The sequence below is a fragment of the Malurus melanocephalus genome, unplaced genomic scaffold (assembly GCF_030028575.1).
Source record: "Malurus melanocephalus ecotype Western Australia unplaced genomic scaffold, MMel_1.1 scaffold_48, whole genome shotgun sequence".
NCBI lineage: Eukaryota > Metazoa > Chordata > Aves > Passeriformes > Maluridae > Malurus > Malurus melanocephalus.
The window spans coordinates 2017887-2037282 of NW_026623280.1; the positions used below are offsets into that span (position 1 = coordinate 2017887).

Here is a 19396-nt window from a genome sequence, read left to right on the forward strand (position 1 = left end):
GAGGTGATCTTGAAGTAGGGTGTTTTTGCAACGAAGAAAAAATTTTTTGTCCTGATATATGGAAGATGAAATGCTCCAGAAGAGTGCACTTGAATTTGCATTGTAAAATTTTGCCAGTAATTAAAGATATATTGTGGAAGACAAATAATAACTATTATTACATTTAGTAGTAGTAGTATTTCCACCCAATAATTGGAGGGCCTGTAAAGGATACAACAGACTATCTGAAAGAGTTTGAAATGGCACATGGCACACTAAGAAACCTTTCTTTAACCTCCTAGTTAAGGTCCCCTTCTTTGTCAGTCCTGAAAAGAGACRGATATTTCAGCCAGAAAAACCCACTCCCTTATGAAAATGAAATAATTCAGTTTTGTGCATCTGATCAGTGCATTTATTCTAGGCAAAAATCACCAGAAACCTTTGAAATTGAAACTATTCAGAATGCTTGATTTCCCAAGGAAGATTAAATACAAACAAGGACAGCTGAATCCAGCCATCAGTATGCAGCAAAGGAACCTGTTTCACAATAACTGACCTATCCAACAATGCTGGACAGTGTTCAGTTTATATCAGAAATTACTAAAAAAAATCCCTCAAATGAAACATAAAATCTTAAAATTCTGCTAAATGTTGCACTTTATTAGGAATGATACCAATCATAAATACGCTCAGGAGAAAAAAAGATACTYTCAAGAAGTGAAAATCAAATTGTAATTAAAATAACATAAACATCCTGAAAAATTCCAATATCCAATGGAATCCTTCTACACTTTGATCAAATTCACTGGCTACTAAGAWCAAAGGATCACTTTCTAATCTGAAAAATTGTAATATATACCCTTACAACACAGAAACTTGTAAAAAAAAAAATCCCTTTCTTTCAGAACAGCCTTCAGCATCTGCAGCCAGTCTGAAACCACTACCTTGTGTGCTCTGATGACTGAAGGAAAAGAAATGGGCATATTTGTTAAAGTCAGCTGGGAAACCACACGACTTGGTTAGTTCCAGAGTTCATAAATTTATGTCAGAATAAAAGGAACCGTAAAAGCACAAGTGAACCAATTTACCCTAAGTGCAAATGGCAGTTTTGTTATTTGGTGTCAAAGTTACCATGAGCACAATGACAACCTGCCATAACACATTTTCATGTTCACTAAAGAACAAGGATTTAGTTGGTTAATATTCCCAGCAATACTCTTTTTCATAATTTACAACAACTAGATGCTGATAGGTTATTTAACATTTATGAAGTTAAGATGTAATCAGAAAAACCCTGATTATCTTTACAAATAAAAAAGTTAAATTATTCCACCTTTTTTTTCTCTGCGACTTCATTTCACAGCAGGTGCACATTTTGCAATGGGACAAATCAATCAAATGAAACCCTGGGTTTTTGTGGGCATATTTGGATAACACTTAATGGACAATTCTGTGYAAAACTCTGCAAATTAGGTTTGACGGCTCTGTGTACTTCAAAACTAGACTAGGTCAAAAATAGAATTTGCAGCAGAAGATGCCTAGAATTGGGGGCAAAAAGCCAYACACTTACAGACTGGTCACCCAAAATCTGTTCCAAGTCAATTGCTGAAAAATTGTTTACTATGATGTGAAATCCTATCACAATTAGAGCAAAATAGTGAAACTTTTTCACTCATAGGAAACAAATACTGAAATAGCAATGACATGTCTTTTAAAGTTATATTTTAATAATTAAATTCACAGAACAAAACAATCTGTTTGGCTTCCTGAGATTAACTATTTACATTATGCCTCAAATATCCAGAYGTCTCCATCTGGTTGCATCAAGTATTCCCACCAAGACTCTGAAAACAGTAACAGCTGGAGATGTTGACTGTTAGCAAGAATGCAGAACTTTGGATATTGAGCTTGAGAAGCTTGTCCTACACTGAGGTGGAACAAACAATAATTTACATGAAAGAAACAAAAAAGAGAGAATGTAATGTTGGCTTATCAAAAGTCCCATTTGTTAGGCCACAAGAAACCAGGTTAGTTGGTGAAGCTGTGACAAATACGTGATATTCAACACCATGTTTGATTCCAAAAAGAATAAAGCAAGAATCCAGAATTTAAACTACCACTTTCATTCTAGGGGATAAGCAAACCTAGAGGTGGATACAGTGTTGCAACATGATGAAGAAGAAAATATTTGAATCCAGATGACCAGAGAGGATCTTATTTTGAGCATGTTCAGCTCTCAARTTACTACCAGCAGCAGCTGAAAACACCCAGAAGAATCAGGTCYCCAGGGAGGAGCAGTGGGGTTGTCAATGAGCTGGAATGAGGATGGCTACCTGCCTGCCTATCAATAACATTTATGGATATACCTTGGGGAAATTATGTGGTGGTTTTTTTGTTTTTTTTCCATTYGACCCTTCTGCCTCTATCCATGGCACTAACAGTTGTTCCATAATAATTGTARCAAATCCTTCTGTAGCATTTCAGTGAAATATCCCTGAGGTCTCTCCACTGAGGCAATGCAACACAAGATAATGGGATACCTATTTGAGAAAATAAAAGTCCTATTTTCCATAGTGAGTGAGGTGTGTCAAATATTTTTTTCTGTATCCAACATTTTAACCACTACTAGGCCACCTTGCAATTTAGCTAAATCAGGAGTTTGGAATGCTACATATAAAGTCCCAGGATTTAGATATATTACAGATRCTGAGCCATTATAATTAAGCCATCCAAAAGGAAGGGCTGTGTAACATGATGTGTCCATAATTAATCCTGARGGTGATTATTTGATCCAAATTTATTACAGCAGATAAGATAGAATGCTGAAGCAGCTCTGATATCCACAGACAGGAAGACACTATGAACAAGAACAYTCTCATCAAAACTTTGTTAATTAAAAGCACTCCTTTTGACATTGAGTCTATACCAGTGAAAATAACTGTTTTGKCCAAGAGTGACTCCCAAGTCTGACAGTCCTTATAAGTAAAGGTACATTCTGAATTTATAAGGAAAACCTACAATACCCCAATACAGCCTATTGTGAGACAAGGATTCACGCACGGAAAAGAAACAGATCAGAAAAAGAAATAGTTACTCTATGCACAAGGACATACAAAAGGACAAGAAGCAGCAGACACCTTAGGCTAATCCTACCAAGCTGGGGATGTGTATGACCCCAGACAAYTGTATGTGCAGGACATGTTAATGGGTTCTCTGCCATTCCAGAAGATGGAATAAACCTCCACCTGCAACCTCTGCAGTCTTACTGTAAAGGGAAAAAAACCTCTAGAAGCACAAAGGACCTCAGACTGAGCACAAAGCAGCAGCCTCATGAAGGGTCAAGAATTAGTTTCCTAGCTTCTGCATAGAACTATGGCTCTGCCTACAGGTTTTACTAGCGTTAGTGGCATTTAGTAGCTTGCAGAAACATTTAGTAACATTTCTCGGCCCTTAATACTCCCCAGTCCTACAAGATCAGCTAGTGGCCTGAAATGCTATAATAAAATGAACAGCAACATTTGCTTTCCTGTCTTTTTCTTAAATAAGAATTTTAACTCCATCCTAGCTGAAACCAGGACAATACCCAACGGAAGCACAGTATGAAAATTCCTTCTTTGTATTTAAAAACTGAAATAATTGGCCCCACAATGAGAAGGCAGAGAAGAAGGGGCCAAGTTATCAAACATCCATGGAAGTGAGGTATGTGTTCAAGGTGTGTCCCAATATCTGGAAAGAAGGGCATGTTACTTCCCCATATGAAGAGAGTGATTTTTACAGACATGYGAATACATGAACCCTGCATCTTCTGCACATCCATAATGTCCAGCCTCCTCCTCACCCCTCTGATTGTGTAGTTTCAGGAATTCATGAACCTTTGCATGCATAATCTTAATTGAAACATAACCAAATGTATTACACAGAGCCTGGTTCTCCTTGCAGGCTTGTAACCTGCTGTGATTAACAGGAATTTAAGCAGCTGGAAAAGGTCTAGAACAAGGACAAGCTTTTCTGGGAAACACCCCACTCTTCACAGCCTATGCTATTCCAGTATATTCTTATGTTTTAAATCTATTTATAATGTTGCTGAATATTTTGTACCTTAAATTATATTTATTATCAAAACTATAATACAGCATGAGTCACTTTCCAATAAAGCCAACTGTAGATTATATGCCATTTGAATTCACCTGACTTCTGCTGGGTTCTAAATCCTTTCAGGCAGTAGGGGAAAAGTTTAATTTAAGATTTTCATCTTTTTCATATATTATRGCATTGCTATAATGGATTTTGTGCTCCTGAAAACTAAAAGATTGACAGCTCAGGGTATTATAGATTTATTAATCATTGCTTAAATGGGTAGGGTGAGTGCTGCTAAGCACTGCCACAATACTTGCTATCCCAGTCTTGAAGGCAAAATACTTTTTCTAGGTGACTTTATTTTTAATGCCAATTGACCCTTRCTTTGCAAGGATAGAACATCTTAAATAATTAGGAAAAGGAGATATTAAAAACTCCCATGAATTCATCGATAAAACACATGACTGTTATTGCAATATGGAAACATCTGAAGTTTCTAAAAAAATCTGCCTAATTTTAATTGAAAAAACCCCAATATCTAYAGACTATAAAACACATTGTTGGAGATGAACTTTACTTGATAAAAGATTGCTCATTACAAGGCTCTCATGGTCCCACAATAACTGCAGCATATAATTTTTGTAACATCAGTAAAGTGCACCAACCACTTAAGCTATGATCTATGTTGAAGAAACACCACATAGCTTCTCTGATAAAAAGACCCTATAACACATTTTTTCCTTCTTAGCCAGCTCTATAGCAGGTGAAGCCCACCTGATCATGTTCAGGAGCAGAGCAACTAGAGGAAAAATATTTCTGGGCCTTTGCTGACCCACCATACTGCAAGRTAAAATATCAACATAACATTATGGTGCTTGGGCAAGGAAAATTTACTCMATCAGGTCAAAGCTAGCACAGGATCTCTGTCACACAACCTAAAAGAYTGGTGATAACTCAGGTTGTATGCACAGAAAATTAATAATTTGTTGGTTTTCTTCATTAATACTTGCACTCAATAATAGCTCACAACAGCAAAACACAAGGAATTTTGATCAGCTAAACCTCACAATACCCATTTCAAGTACCTAKGTCAATATTATTAAAATAATAACTCTAGGACACAGCAGCTTTAGATACTGGTTATTTAAATAACAAACACTAAAACCAAATATGAAGAATAAAAATAAAAGAATGATTCAGCTGCCTAGCTGGATATACTAATTTTTCAATCCTTTCATTTTGCTACAAAGTACTACATAGAAATACATTTTTACCTGGCACGTCCCAAGCTAGAAATATAGAATATGCATCAATTACTGTGACATTATATGGGACATGAATTTTCTCTGGTGTTCCTACTGGTGTTTGTATAACATATTTATCACTAGTGTTGCTGCCGCCCCAAGTGCTGGCTTCCAGCTGGTAAACATATCTGCACAAACACAAAAAGATCAGTTAGACACTGCAGTTAGAAGCTTTAGCCATAACAGTAACAGAGCATTTCAATTTTCACCAATTTAAAGTGAATACAATGAGYATTACAAATACTGCATTAGTGAAGATTTTCCCATTTAAGTTTTTTTTAATGCAAGAAAAGTAACTACTTAGAATAATAATTATCATAGAACCTTAGATACTAATACTAAAATACTAATATTAAATACTATACCTAAATACTAATRCTAAAATTCAAATTAGCTTACATGAGAATGAGAAATATTGACTCAAAAGGTGTCAAAACTAATTTCAGAATAACCTCTATAAAAATATCAGCAGTCACGTTTGAGCCTGTATGTTCAGCATGCACTGAAACATTATCTACTATGGGCAGTGCTGTTTGTGTAATAAAACCTGAAACTTTTCAGTGCATATTCCATGATGGAAAAGTGCCTAACAATGAGCTACCAATAACCAGGGGGAAAAAAATCTTTTATTAAGGCCTTTCCAGTGTTTTAAAGACTCTTAAAAGCACTCTACCAAGTTTCAGTAATACAGGAAAATTTTAAGAGTTTTCTTTTGTTCACAGTAAGTTATATTTTGTACATTTCACCAACACAAATATTTATGTCTTTCAAGGCCTTTCACCTACTGCCAGAGCTCTTTAACATGCCTTACCTACTGTTAGGCTGCAGGTTAACATCTGTGAAATTCAGGTCTGTACTGCCACCCACGAAAATCTGCTCTCCATCACGGAATAATCGATAATGAGTAATGAGTCCATTGGGTTCCTCTGGTTCACTCCAGTACATTTCCACTTCTGTTGAGCTGACTATAATATGATGAGGTTTTGGCCATACCCCTATTAACATCATAATGACACAATTTTAATTTTATGACAGAAATTTAAAGGATATTTTTTCCTTTCCCATACTTCATGCTGCTGCTTTCAGCAATGTAATGAAAACATAAAACATTGCCAGAGAGAATGACAGAATTTAACACACTTTCTGTATTTATCCTATAACAAATGCAACCAATTAGAAAATGTAAAGATTAATGGAGAACAGGGCCAAAGGCTGCAGCCTTTACATGCCCAGCAGTCTCTGCATAATTATTTGTGCTTTAAAGAATACTCATCTGCTAATTCTTACCTCGTTAACTTAAAGATAAATTTGGGAAAATTTTCACAGAAAGGAAGTAGAAATACAGTGCCAGGCAGGAAAGAGAATGTGATAAGATACAAAAAAACTCCAAGAGAGACAGATTCTCTTGTGTAAATTTCTACATGATAGCTTGATGGATGACAGTGGAGTTGTGCACCTTGTTAAACCATCAGAAAATACAAGSCCGTATGACCATCTCTTTGCAGCTCTATAAGAACGTCCTTCTCCCTTACCATGAGGAGCAGCTTGTAAAGTTTGACCTGAGAGTGGTTGGCTGGAAGCACACCCAGCAGATGTGCATGCAATAAGCACAAAGCTGTAATTAGTGTAGGGCTGCAGACCTAGAAAGAGCAAACAGAGGTTAGGCTGAGATGTTGACATCAGTCACCCCAAGAACTGAACATCTACACAGAAAGTTACTGGATTTAAAGTTAACTTCTAGCATTTTTTTAACAAACGTAACATGAACCATTCTTATATTACATCTGAACAATGGTGAATTAAACCTGAAATGGTGAACTCTTGCTAATTTAGACATATATCCTCTACTGACTTATATATATATATATATATATATATATATATCCTCTACTAAAGACCCAACAAAACAATTCAGACAATGTCTGTCTATGCTGCAATGCTATGGATGTCCCTTATATCTAAATTAACTTTAAGCAAAAAAACTTAGATGGCACTTGCAAWGTAGAGAATCACCTGAAAGTGTGATTGCTTAAAGTTTTGGACTTAAAAAGCTGAAGTCTGTAATGTTTTGAAAATTTATTACAAATACTCTTATTATCTCAAATAATAGGATAATAAAATACTCACCTGTACATGAAACCTTCAACTATATTGCAAACAAGTCCAAAAATACTCCTGCCACCTTCCCAGTTTCTAATTGTTCATTCTCCCTCTATTTTTTCCCCTATTTGTTACAAGACTTCACCATAAATGCCACAAAGCAGTTAGAAGCTGAACGGACAACCAAGCCCTCATTAGAAGATATTAAGTTTAGTTACTTGTATTTTTTAAATTTATTTTTTGCAGTTCAAACCTTCTGTGCTGGACATCCTCAAATGAGATGAAAAGAGAATACATTGTTTTGCYTTTTCTTGGAAATTTTCTAACACCCTTGTGCTGTGTGTCAATGACTTCAGATTTGACACTCAATTTTCTGTGGCTTAAGAATTTGACTTTAGGGCTCCCCATAAAATTGCAATCAAAATCAGGCTAAGATACAAAGCTTTTAGAATAGCCAGTTCTGTGCACCCACTAAAGACTTCTTATATTTAAATAGTTAAAGATAAAGACTACTGCAAGAACACCTCAGAGCTCAGCCTGAACTGCTGATCAGCCTTCCTCACACAGCRCCCTCCAGCCCAGGATACAGCACCTTTGCTAAACTACACTTGGGTATTTCTCAAAATTGATCTTAAAGATATTACCAGGCACAAACACTGAAAACCCCTTTCTCAAGTTTYCAAGGATCCACTTCTTAATACCTCATAGCACTTTAAAAAAAGGTTTCTGCTCCTGAATCCAAAGGATACAAACACAACAACAARAAGCAAATTATAACCAAAAATTCTATGAAAACATTAAAATTGCAAAACTAAACACTCGAAACCCAGGAAATCCCAGTGCCAGGACATTGTACAATACTAATTGAACTTTTGTTCACAGGCTTTGTGCCACAGTCCTTTCTAAACTGCCACCGTGTGGTCTCTGGCCTGATTAATTGTACCTAATTTGAGACTTTTTTGGCAGTGTCCACCCCGAAAGTGTACAGATGCTTTACTTACACCAAGCAGCCAAGCATTCCAAGTGTCTTAAAACATTACCAAAACAAAAAAAAAACCAAAAAAACCCAAAAAAACACCACCCAGTTCCATAAAAAAACACATAAACTCTAAAAATAAAAACAAAAGTGAAAAATTTCTCTCTCACAATCAGGATGCTGACTCAAAGAGGCTGAGAGAAACTTAAATCTCCTTGAAGGTGCCAGGAGGCCATTTGGAATGCCTGGGACCTGCCTGTCAGACTACCTGGTGTTACACAAAGCTTTATACACCCAAGCACAACTGCTGCCCTCAGCTGCAGCTCTGAGAGCTCAGGAAATTCAGATCCCAGGCAGGGCATCCAGAAAACGAGGAACACGTGGTTGTGACAAACTATTGAAAGGAATGAGAACGGAGTGTCTTCACAAACACACTCTGACTCTGAGGATAAGATAAGGCTGATACTGGGAGATGGAAAGAAACAATGGGAAGGATTTCCATAGGAATTCCACTGATAGACTTACCCCAGACTATGTTAATAGACTACAAGAGCAGAGACACAGAGATGTATATTGAAAGGGGGAAATGTATGATAGAAGGGGGGTTTCATCAGGGGTTTCAGGGAGACTGTAACTTTCAAATACCTCAGCCAATGGGGGAAGAGAGAGGGAACTGCGGCCGGGAAATTGGGATAAAAGAGGCTGCATCCTCTTGCAATTTGAGAGACCCCATGGGAAATGCCCATGACCTCTCCCTTTATTCATGAATAAAGTTGCGGGACTCCTCTGTCTCCTTTTTGGATATGAACCTCTGGTGCTTGTGGACTAAYTTTCCTCACACTGTGAAAGACTGAAACGTGCCTTCCTCAGCACTACAGCCTCAAAAAATAGGAATGCCCTGGATGTCAGGCCACTCCTTGTGGCAGTCCATGCCACCAGCCCCTCGGCAATCCATGTTTGGTCCCTCTGGGGTGGCATTGCCCCAGCTGCCTCCCTCATGTGCTCCACGTTCCCATGTTCCTGTCTCCTTGACTTCTACCAAGCAGAAAGGGAATGCAGCTCTGGGCAGAAGCAGAATTAGGCCCATCTACACCGAAACTCCCAAAAGGAATAAATCCACCGAACACAGCCAAGCTGAGGCAGTGCTCCTCCATGCAGGAGCTCCATTTTATTCCTCCCTGGAAGAGGCACAGCCTSTGGACTGAATGAGGCAGTAACCTTATGCCCAAATGACTGCACTGCTGTGCAGTGCAGATTGTTTGTGTGAAAGAGGCTGAATTAGGTTTATACAGGTCAATTCATACGTATTGCACAGGTCAATTTTTAAGTGTGCGGCTTTGTGGTCTTAACGGCATACTTTTGATGTAGCTCCTGTGTCTAAATGGAATTATTTCAAGAACAATGTGATTCTGTGAGAACAAAAAAGCCCGTGCAAGACCTTTGTTTATAAACAAATCCTCGCTYACACTCAGTACCAAGATATTTTAAYTAAAATATCTTACAAACAAATAGAGTGGAAGAAGAATCAACAATTACATAGGAAGGTAAAACACTGAATGGAAGACATGCAGGCTGCTTAACAAATTGAACAAGATGTGAAGGAGAGAAAATAAAGAGATGACTCAGAGGGACAGCCCTTGCTGTAACCTAATCATGAACTGGAAGAAAAGAAAAATAATCTGAACACTGTGTATAAAAGTAAGGAGRGAGAAAATGACAGTTGCAAACTAGAGAGAGGCAAAGGCATGGAGGAAAGCCAAGTATTTAACATTTCAGGATAGAAAAGATTACTGTGGCAACAAATTACTTGAATTCCCCTAAAGGGAGTCATGTTCACTTTTAAAGGAAACATGCATAATAAAGCAATACTCATTTACAACTACACTTTAAAGAGAAAATTGAGCATTGAAAAAGAGCACATGGTTTCACTAAATTTATTGGTGAAATTCTGATACCTGAAATTCTAACCATACATGAAGCAGTCACAGCACATTTTTATCTAGATTATTAAAGCTTTGCATTAGACAACTTGTCTTATGCCTGCTTTGGRAAACTCTGTGCAAATCTATGTATGCCATTGATAATAAAAGTAATAAGTAAGATGATCTTGAAATATAAACAGCATTTTGCTTTTTCGATGTCTCTACTTGATTGTTCACTAGAGGATATTTCTCCCCTCCTTTTCTTTTTTGATTTATTTTTGTGGGGAATTTTAATTTTCTTTTGGTCAACTTAGCAGTCTATTATATTGTTGCAGCATTTGTCATTTGCCAAAAGACTGTAAAACAGTGGGGTTTTTTTTAAGAATGCATTGTTCYGTTAGCTAAATCAATTCCTTCTGATACTGTTTGTCTCCATTTGTGGGTATGGCTCCAGCAAGGTCAGTAATTAGCTCCCAGGATAATGCTCCTGGGCCCCGCCRTGGGCATTTGACTCAGGAGGATGTCAGATTGTTGACCACAGCCTCACATAACCCCTCCACCCCCAAGAGTTTCCTTTAGATAAATATTATTAATGATTCAGTGCTGCATATGGAGACAGACTTGACCAGTGTCAACACTTTGGTACCTCTTCAGTTTTCATTACCCTGAAATGGAGAATATATTCAGATGAAAGAATTTCAAACTATTTAGTCATAAAGTATTCTTACTYTTATTTCTTTAACTAAAATAAATATCAATTATCTTCCTTGGCTTTGACCCAAAAATGATTGATCCTACAAATTGTTGATAAAGCCTCTTACTTGGAATATTACCCTCAGTGTATTAAAAAGGAGATGAGAGGAATAATTTCTAGAATTCCACCTGCTGCTGCTGAAGAGGGCACTATTGGCTTTCTTTTACAATTCCCCTAATTATTTTCCTCAGTCTTACCCTCTGCCTGGCCCCACTGCAAAGCATTAGCAGGCCCATTTGTAAAGTAGTAGTAACACAAAGTGAAACAATGCCATAACTGTCATCCAAATTGTTCTGTACAGGGTAGTGGAAGTGTTCAGTAATAAATGATATAAAAAGGTCTTTTATTGACAAGCTGCCATGTGCTGTTTGCATTAGAGAATATGAGAAGATGATGGCTGCTGCCCCTAGGTCCCAGTGGCATTCAACTCAGTGAGATAGCAGAAAATGCTTCAGTTTGCTTAAAGCATTGATAACACCTCTAAATAATTAACTGAGGACTTCCTGTCTTCAATTACTTAATGCTTTTTTTAACATCTTGAGAGGATTATAAGCAATTTATGGATTTCACATGATGAGCACATTCACCACTATTCCCACAAAGCATTTGTGGGATCATGTTTCCAAAGCTTTGATGTAATTAAAAATAAGCAGCAAGACAATGGTGCCGTGGCAAGGTGCTCGCCTTCACGTCTGCTATTTGTGAGACCCGAGATTCAAAGTCTCCACAAATACTAATGCTACAGCTTCATTAATGTTCAACTGTTGCTCAGGGAAAAGCAGACAGTTTTGGAGGAAAAAAAAATATAGAAAAAGAGAAAGAGAAAACAAGGATAATGGGAAAATCGAAACATACATCCACAGGGAATAAGACAAACAGTTCAAACATTTGAGATTATGTATGAAGTAGATTTGATTCTTTTATCGCATTCTTTTAATTTAGAGACAGATAATTACCCACATTGCTAAATCACTGTCATGAATTCCACATTATTACCCAAGGAAGCTCCTGCAGAAAACAGCAAAAGATTTGATTATGACTGTCAGGAGGAATGATCACTTATTTCACTCCTGGCTTAACATGGCCACACTGGACAGTGGCTTAACACAACAGGCACACAAAATGAAAAAATCCTTATTTCTCGGGAATTAATTTCATTTCCTTTCACTTCCAACTGGCAAGTATTGTTGGCATTAAAATGGAGACATATCCGTCCTGTAGGAGCATAAGGAATGTCTTACAATAGATTTGATAAATCACTCCTTGTTGGAATGTTCYTTCTTTACCAGTGTGAACTCACAACAGCAATTCTAAAGCATGTACCACCAACTCTGGCTAATATCTCATGTCCAGAAGCACTGAATATGGAGATAGGAGTAATACACTATGATGAATTTCATACTTGAAATGATATTGCATGATATTTTCAAAGAGGAACAGCAATCTTACTCCTCTGTGAGTGAGTACAGCAGAGACAAACTCTTTKAAAGCACTAAGGGATCCACTCTGACTCAGGGCTCATGCTTTGAGGGGAGTTTGAGTGTGCCATCTATACTCCAGAGAATTTATGTGCCCTAAGTCAACTTCTGCTCCTTGGCTGGCTATCATGTGGTGTGTACTACATGGCAATCTTGAAATTTCCTACTCATGGGGAAAAAAACAAGGGAAAAATTAATGCGTTTATGAGATATAAAAATTTGATGAGCAACTTGAGGTCAAAGAGTGAAAGAAATATATCCCATAATGCTTGTGTTCCTGCTCTCTGTTCACAGAAACATTTCTAAGAAGAATTTTTTTTGTCAGTATAATATTAAAAAATAACTGAAAACTGAATRTGTGAAAATAATACATTTGAGGTCTGTGCCAAACCATCACTCAAAATCCCTGGAATAAAGTTTCTTTCACCAAGTATTTTGAAAATGGCTACAAGCAATGGATAATATCATAAACAGAATTTGGGATCTTTCCTGTTCTGGCTTCCTTTCCTTTTTATTATCTCAGACATAAAGTATTGGATCCTTCTCAACCCTACACTAGTACATATTCACAACTGCATTACTGCATGTCAGTGATGTTAAAAGAGAGAGTGGAATCTGTATGAAGGGATGGCAAGCCTACACAGAATATCTGAGTCCTTGAGCACACCACAAACCATGCATCTTCAATTGACCTGGACAGATTTATTTTAAAATTCTGAAATTAAATCTATTAATATTTTAACAAAAAGCAGCTAGAAATGAAAGAGATTGGAAAAAAAAAAGAAATTTAAGATATGTAAAGCCATGATAAAGCATTCCAAACTCTGCACAGTACTGGGGATTTCAAAGTTACTGACAAGTGGCATTTTTAATATATTAATACTGTCTTATATCTTAAGGACAGGACATTAGCCTGTCAAAGAGCTCTGTCTCCTTACCTGACACCGTGTGCTGCATTCTGCCTGCAGTATCAATGTATATAAGTCCTCTCCCCACTTGACTGATCTGGTACTCTCTGATGATSCCATTTGGTTTCTTGGGTGCARTCCAGCTTAAATGTAATGCTGTGGAGTTCAGAGCACTGACGTCTGGAGGCTGAACGCTCTCGGGGACTCCTTGGACAGTGACTGCAACTACCTGAAGACATATGAATTAAACAGCAATTTAATGTAATAGTACACTAGATACCATGATCAATGAGAATGTCACTTTTGTTTTAAAATGTTGTTTGGGCTGGCATATCATTACCAAGGGTCTGGAGAACTAGTTACTTTTTCCCTTCTTTTTCACAATGAAATCTGACCTTGAATACATTACATAAGTCTATRCCTACAATTTATCACAACAGGTTCACCACGTTTTTAGCTGCAGTGTGTGGCACAGGGTGAAACAACAAAAACTGTATTGCTTGAAAACTCTTGATAACTCTCTTCCATATGGTTTGTCAGTGTCTCTGCATTTTAACTGCCTGATTTCATATATTTTAAGCACCAGTAAACATGGGGCTAAGCCTCCATATATCCCATGCAATCTGAACTCTATTGTAGTTATTTGCAACTCTGTACTTTTGCAAGGAATCTAAAGWTTTTGAAAGATAGAGAAACTTTGTACTTGTTAAGCTCTTTCTACAAAAAAAAATTAAAAAGGAAAAAGCTAATTTTCTATTGGCACATCACCACCATCAAGAAGAGAAGAGGCATTTCCAAATTACACTGGTTTAATATGTGAGTCAGACTGCTTTCTCTTTGAGAATCACTTTTCTTTTTCTGTTATTACCACCATAAAGAATTTATATTATGCTGTAAATATAAAATGTGCCCTATATAATATATTGTCTTAGTGCATTGGGTGGAATCAGTCCCTACTTGCAGACTTCAGTGTTTGCAACAGTAAACTCCTTAATTACAGGCAAGTGAAATAAGCAGGATTTATTATCAGGTCAGTGGTCACAGCAACTGTGCCTACAGTTTCCAGACCACAGCTCTGTGTGCAGGAAGAGGACTATCCATTTATCTCTATCCCTCAGCATCAGTCTTTTTTATTTTCTACTTCTGGCTGWGATTTGCATGAATAAGAAAAACATTTAAACACCTGCAAATAAAAAAAATTAAGTCCCATAGATATTATAATTACAAAACATAGTCATTACTCCCCACCTCTGCCCCACAGACCTTACCCTTGTAGCTCAAGAAATTCATTTTCATAGAGGCAAGAATAATATTGTGAAAAAGAGGTCACTTAAGAAATAATTTTTGCAAATGATGAATAAGGCAGATACTTTGCAGAATAAAAAACTAGAGATGGTTAAATAGTAATGTTGGTCAAAAGAAACCATGATTCAAAGTGATACAAAAGGAAATGAAGCTGTGAGAAAGGGAGGTAAGAGATCCTGTTTGCTTGAAACTGAAGCTGAGGCTGGTTGTACACAAAGGGACAGTAAAGCCTGAAGCAGGGGCAGACATGGAAAGCCAGCAAAGGGTAATACAGTGAGAGGAAGGTTTTCCACTGAAGTGGAAGASTAAGAAATTTGTTGAACAGATTGACAGACTACAACTAAAGCAGATGATCTAAGAAATACCAAAGGAGAAGAGGCTACAGACCTCCTAGTGAGAAGCAAAAATTTAATTTCCAGGTTTAGAGAAAGCGCATTTTAATATTCCTTACTCTATTCTGCCATGTACAGCTTTCTCTTTAACAAACATCAGTTCCTAMAGTGCAATTTCAGCTTTGCCAAGACTGAGACACTGCTTTTTTCCTCTGTTCGCTTATATCAGCCTTGGGTTCCAAATAATCACCTGTCAGTAGTTGAATCCAAATCAGACTATTGATGTTTATTTCATTTACTCAATAATCACCGTGTCTTCAAATTACATCTTTCCAAAAGCATTYCTGTGTTGCTACACTGGCTGACAAAATCCTGGCACCAGTTTCCACGAAAACCACATCACTAACCTTGCTGCTGTCCGTGCAACCAGCAACAGTGCAGGCTCGCAGCTGGTAGGAATATTCTTGGTATGGCTGGATACCACTCGTGTCTGTGAAGTTCATTTCCATTCCTCTGAAGTGCTCTATTCCATTTCGGAGGATGATGTAGTGAATAATAAGACCTGTTGCAAGACAGAAAGTTTTCCCTTCTGTTAGCTGAGGGGTCCTTTGTGATGGGATTATAGCCTACTCCACACAGAGAAAACATTCCATGAAAATCTATGTGACCACAGTAGCAGATAATCATTCTGATTAAATGCTAGATAGCAATTACCAGCCACTTTCCTCAACATCTGCATCAGCATCTGAGTAGATCCCAGCTTTTATTGAGAGCTCTTCCGAGTTTCCTCACAGTTTGGAAATAAYAAGCAAGATTTCCAAAAATAAACATAAGCATCACCATCCCTACCCCCCAAATCCCCAAATACTTTTTAGGATGATTGCCATTTTTTGATCATTTGCACACTTATTATTACAACTGTTCTCAAAAGAGGCTTCTTGGCACTTTGTAAAGACATACTAAATTGTCTTCTGTGAAGAAGGCTCTGCTCTTCTTTGCAAGGAAAATTACAGCAACCTAGAACAAAATCTTCCTGCAGAGTTTAGGAATATGTATATTTCAGTGACAGGGATTAATTAAGATATGTTCTGTGATTTTGGAACACTGTCATTGGATAGAACACACATTTTTAAAAACTATATCAATACCATTTGGTTGAAGTGGTTCCTCCCAGTTCAGAAGTATCATGTCTTCCCGATTATCTACTTTGGCCCATTTTGGAGGACTTACACCCTGTGGCACATCTTGCTTAGTGACAGCTCTGCTAATTTCACTGAAACTTCTTCCATARTTATTCCAAACAGCCACTCTGTACTCATATGTGACAAAAGGCTCGAGGTTCACATCTAGAAAAAGAAAGTTGCATATGGATCATCTCAATCTTATGAAAACACACAATAACTTTTTTTTTCTGTGTTTAAAGACTGATAGAAATRGATATTATTCTTTAGGCAGGGGCATTACTTTTGTCAAGTTTTGTGGTTTAGACATTATGTTCTCTCTGAATTTCACTTTCTTCATTTCCCTGAAGTCTCTGTCCTGATTCACAAATTACTTCTCAAAAGAATTCTACKTCCCTACAGTTCAYAGAATCATAGAATGGCCTGGGTTGGAAGCTGGTTTTAAAGACCATCTAGTTCCACCCCCTGCCATGGGCAGAGACATCTTCCACTAGACCAGGTTGCTCAAAACCCCATCCAGCCTGGCCTTGGACCATTTCCARAGACAGGGCACCCRCTACTTCTCTGGGCAACCTGTTCCAGAGCCTCACCACCCTCCTAGTAAAGTTTTGTCCTARTATCTCATCTAAACCTGCCCTCTTTTAGTTCAAAGTCATTGTCCCTTGTCCTATCTCTACCTGCCCTTGTAAAAAATCCCTCTCCAACTCTCTTGCAGACCCCCTTAGGTACTGGAAGTTGCTATAAAGTCTCCCTGGAGYCTTCTGCAGGCTGAACAAGCCCAGCTCTCTCAGCCTGTCTGCACAGGAGAGGTGCTCCAGCCCTGTGAGCATCTTCATGGCCTCCTCTGCACTTGCTCTACAAGATCCACATCCTTCACATTGCTTCACATTTATTTAGGATACCTGATAGCATTCAGGCCATCTTTTTCCCCAGAGCAAATTACCTATAGCAACAGACCACCAGTGTGCTTTGTTGCTTTTCCTTACCTGTAAATGAATACTGAGTTGGACCTCCTGTGTAGACCGTCTCCTCTTCAGCTGGACACACACCTGCTTCTACTTCTGCTTCTGTAGCACCCTGTGAACCTTTTATCCATGCACAGATATTCTCCCTAGGATCAAAGTCACATTTTCCACAATGTGCTGTTTCCTCCATAGATAAAGGGCAAAGGACATTATCCTGGCATTCTTCTTTTACCTAARGAATATACAGGCAAATTTAAATATAACTCCCCCATCTTCCTTTCTATATAAATGCTTCCATTAGTATTTTTCTATCTTTACACAACACAAAAATCAGGCCACCACCTTGAGKACATTGATATTTCTGGCATACAGGAGACCCTTTCAGCCTTTGGCCTGTTGACTGTCTCTGATCATTAATGGTTTTATAATCCTTCCTAAAAGAAACGGATTTTTTTTTTAGGGTCCTTGGATGAAAGAATCACAAATTTTAACTACTGGAAGCACAAATGGCTGGATTTGTTGAAAACAGAAGAGTYTAGAATAAGTGAAAACAGGATTTTATTCAAGAATTTGTACATTCTCTTCCTACAAAGACCAACATCCTGTGGCAGATCAGTAGCAAATTCCCAGCCTCTCACAGAGCTTGCCAAGTACCCAAGAGGGCTCTGTGCAAGTCCTTGGCAGCTTTTAAGGCTGAGAATTCTATCCACTGGTTATATAAATCCTGTCTTCAACCCCATCACTTCTAAACAGAAGCTTTGCTGCAATAAGAGAACCTTTAAAAACATAAAKATATAAGATTTAACCTATAAAGATCAATTCACAGACAGAGAAATACACATTGAACATCCAGAACTTTCCATTAAAATTCAAGAAATAGTATTTTTGCCAAACTATAAGCTACCAAGCAATAATTCTTATAAAATACAGGTTGCTGCAGAAAGAAATGTACTGGCATATTTGCAACAAACATTTCAGCCCATTAGGTCATAAACTTCACCAGACAACCCAAACAGACTATATCTAACRCTTCCTTAATTCACCTATTGAAATTAGCTTCTTCACTGATTATGAACTTCAGCTAGTTTGGTTTCCCAAATTCGGCACTTTCATAAAAATTACGTTGTGATAGATAATGATACAGGATGCAGGATATAGATGGATTTGAGTCCCACATAAAGTAGCTCTGGAATGTGTCAGACTATCAGCCCTTTTACTGATAGTAAATCTATACAGATCAGAGAGCCAGCACCGCTATCTCTTTTCTACTGTGAGTAAGTGAAATACAAAGCACTTCCTTTGTTTGTACATTATACCTAAGGCAGGGAGCTGGTGTGTTATCTACCAGAATTCATTAACCTGTTCTCAGCCATTTTTTGCCTTGCATGAACTACTAACACAATGCATTGAGAAACTGTAGCTGACTCATCACAATGCCTGGATTTTCTCGGGGAGAAAATTATTCAGTCAGAAAATGAAATAACATGAAAATCTTGACATGAAAAGGAGAAGATGTAAGAAATATTTCCGTATTAACTCAGCAGATGACTGGAAAGGATATAGGGACACCTGCATATGGCAGGATGGAGTCTGTTTTRTTTTACTGGTAAATTCCACATTATCTCTCTGATTTCCATGTTGTAGAATTCAWAATATCCAACCCTCTTTTTTCTCCCTCACCCACTTTCTCTCTCTCTCTTATCATAAATAAAAATACAATTTTATAAAAAGAATATACATATCTACAATGTAATAAAATAACATATATATACATKTACATATTTTTAAAAAAATTGACAACATTTTTACAGCTAATGTATACCACCGAGATGCTACTTATTGAAGATTTCTGTTGAATTCAACTGGAGTTGCAASGCAAAATTGTCTCATGCTGATGGCTATAGTCAAAGAGCATTCAGAAAAGATCAAATTAGTCTTTATGGTGTTTAGTTTACTCTGACATTAAAATARAATGAGAATAAACTATATAATTCATTAGGCATAAAAGGACCTATATTAATACTGCTGAAATCTATGCCAAAAAGGCCACTGGTTTTCTGTAGTATCAGGATTAAGTCCATCAAGAAAATGTCAATTGCTTTATTTTTATTTTTA

The 19396-nt window shown here is 37.4% G+C and overlaps 1 protein-coding gene across 2 annotated transcripts in view; it reads right to left on the bottom strand.

Annotated features, from left to right (window-relative positions):
• USH2A (usherin) overlaps positions 1 to 19396 on the bottom strand; it is a 367630-nt gene that overhangs the window by 62515 nt on the left and 285719 nt on the right. For both annotated transcript variants that reach the window (XM_057365137.1, XM_057365136.1), the window contains 7 exons: positions 17303 to 17513; positions 16284 to 16481; positions 15543 to 15697; positions 13529 to 13727; positions 6893 to 7000; positions 6172 to 6355; positions 5331 to 5488 (listed from right to left, as the gene is read on the bottom strand). In XM_057365137.1, the coding sequence (XP_057221120.1) occupies positions 5331 to 5488; positions 6172 to 6355; positions 6893 to 7000; positions 13529 to 13727; positions 15543 to 15697; positions 16284 to 16481; positions 17303 to 17513 (1213 nt within the window). The remainder of the gene's footprint in view (positions 1 to 5330; positions 5489 to 6171; positions 6356 to 6892; positions 7001 to 13528; positions 13728 to 15542; positions 15698 to 16283; positions 16482 to 17302; positions 17514 to 19396) is intronic.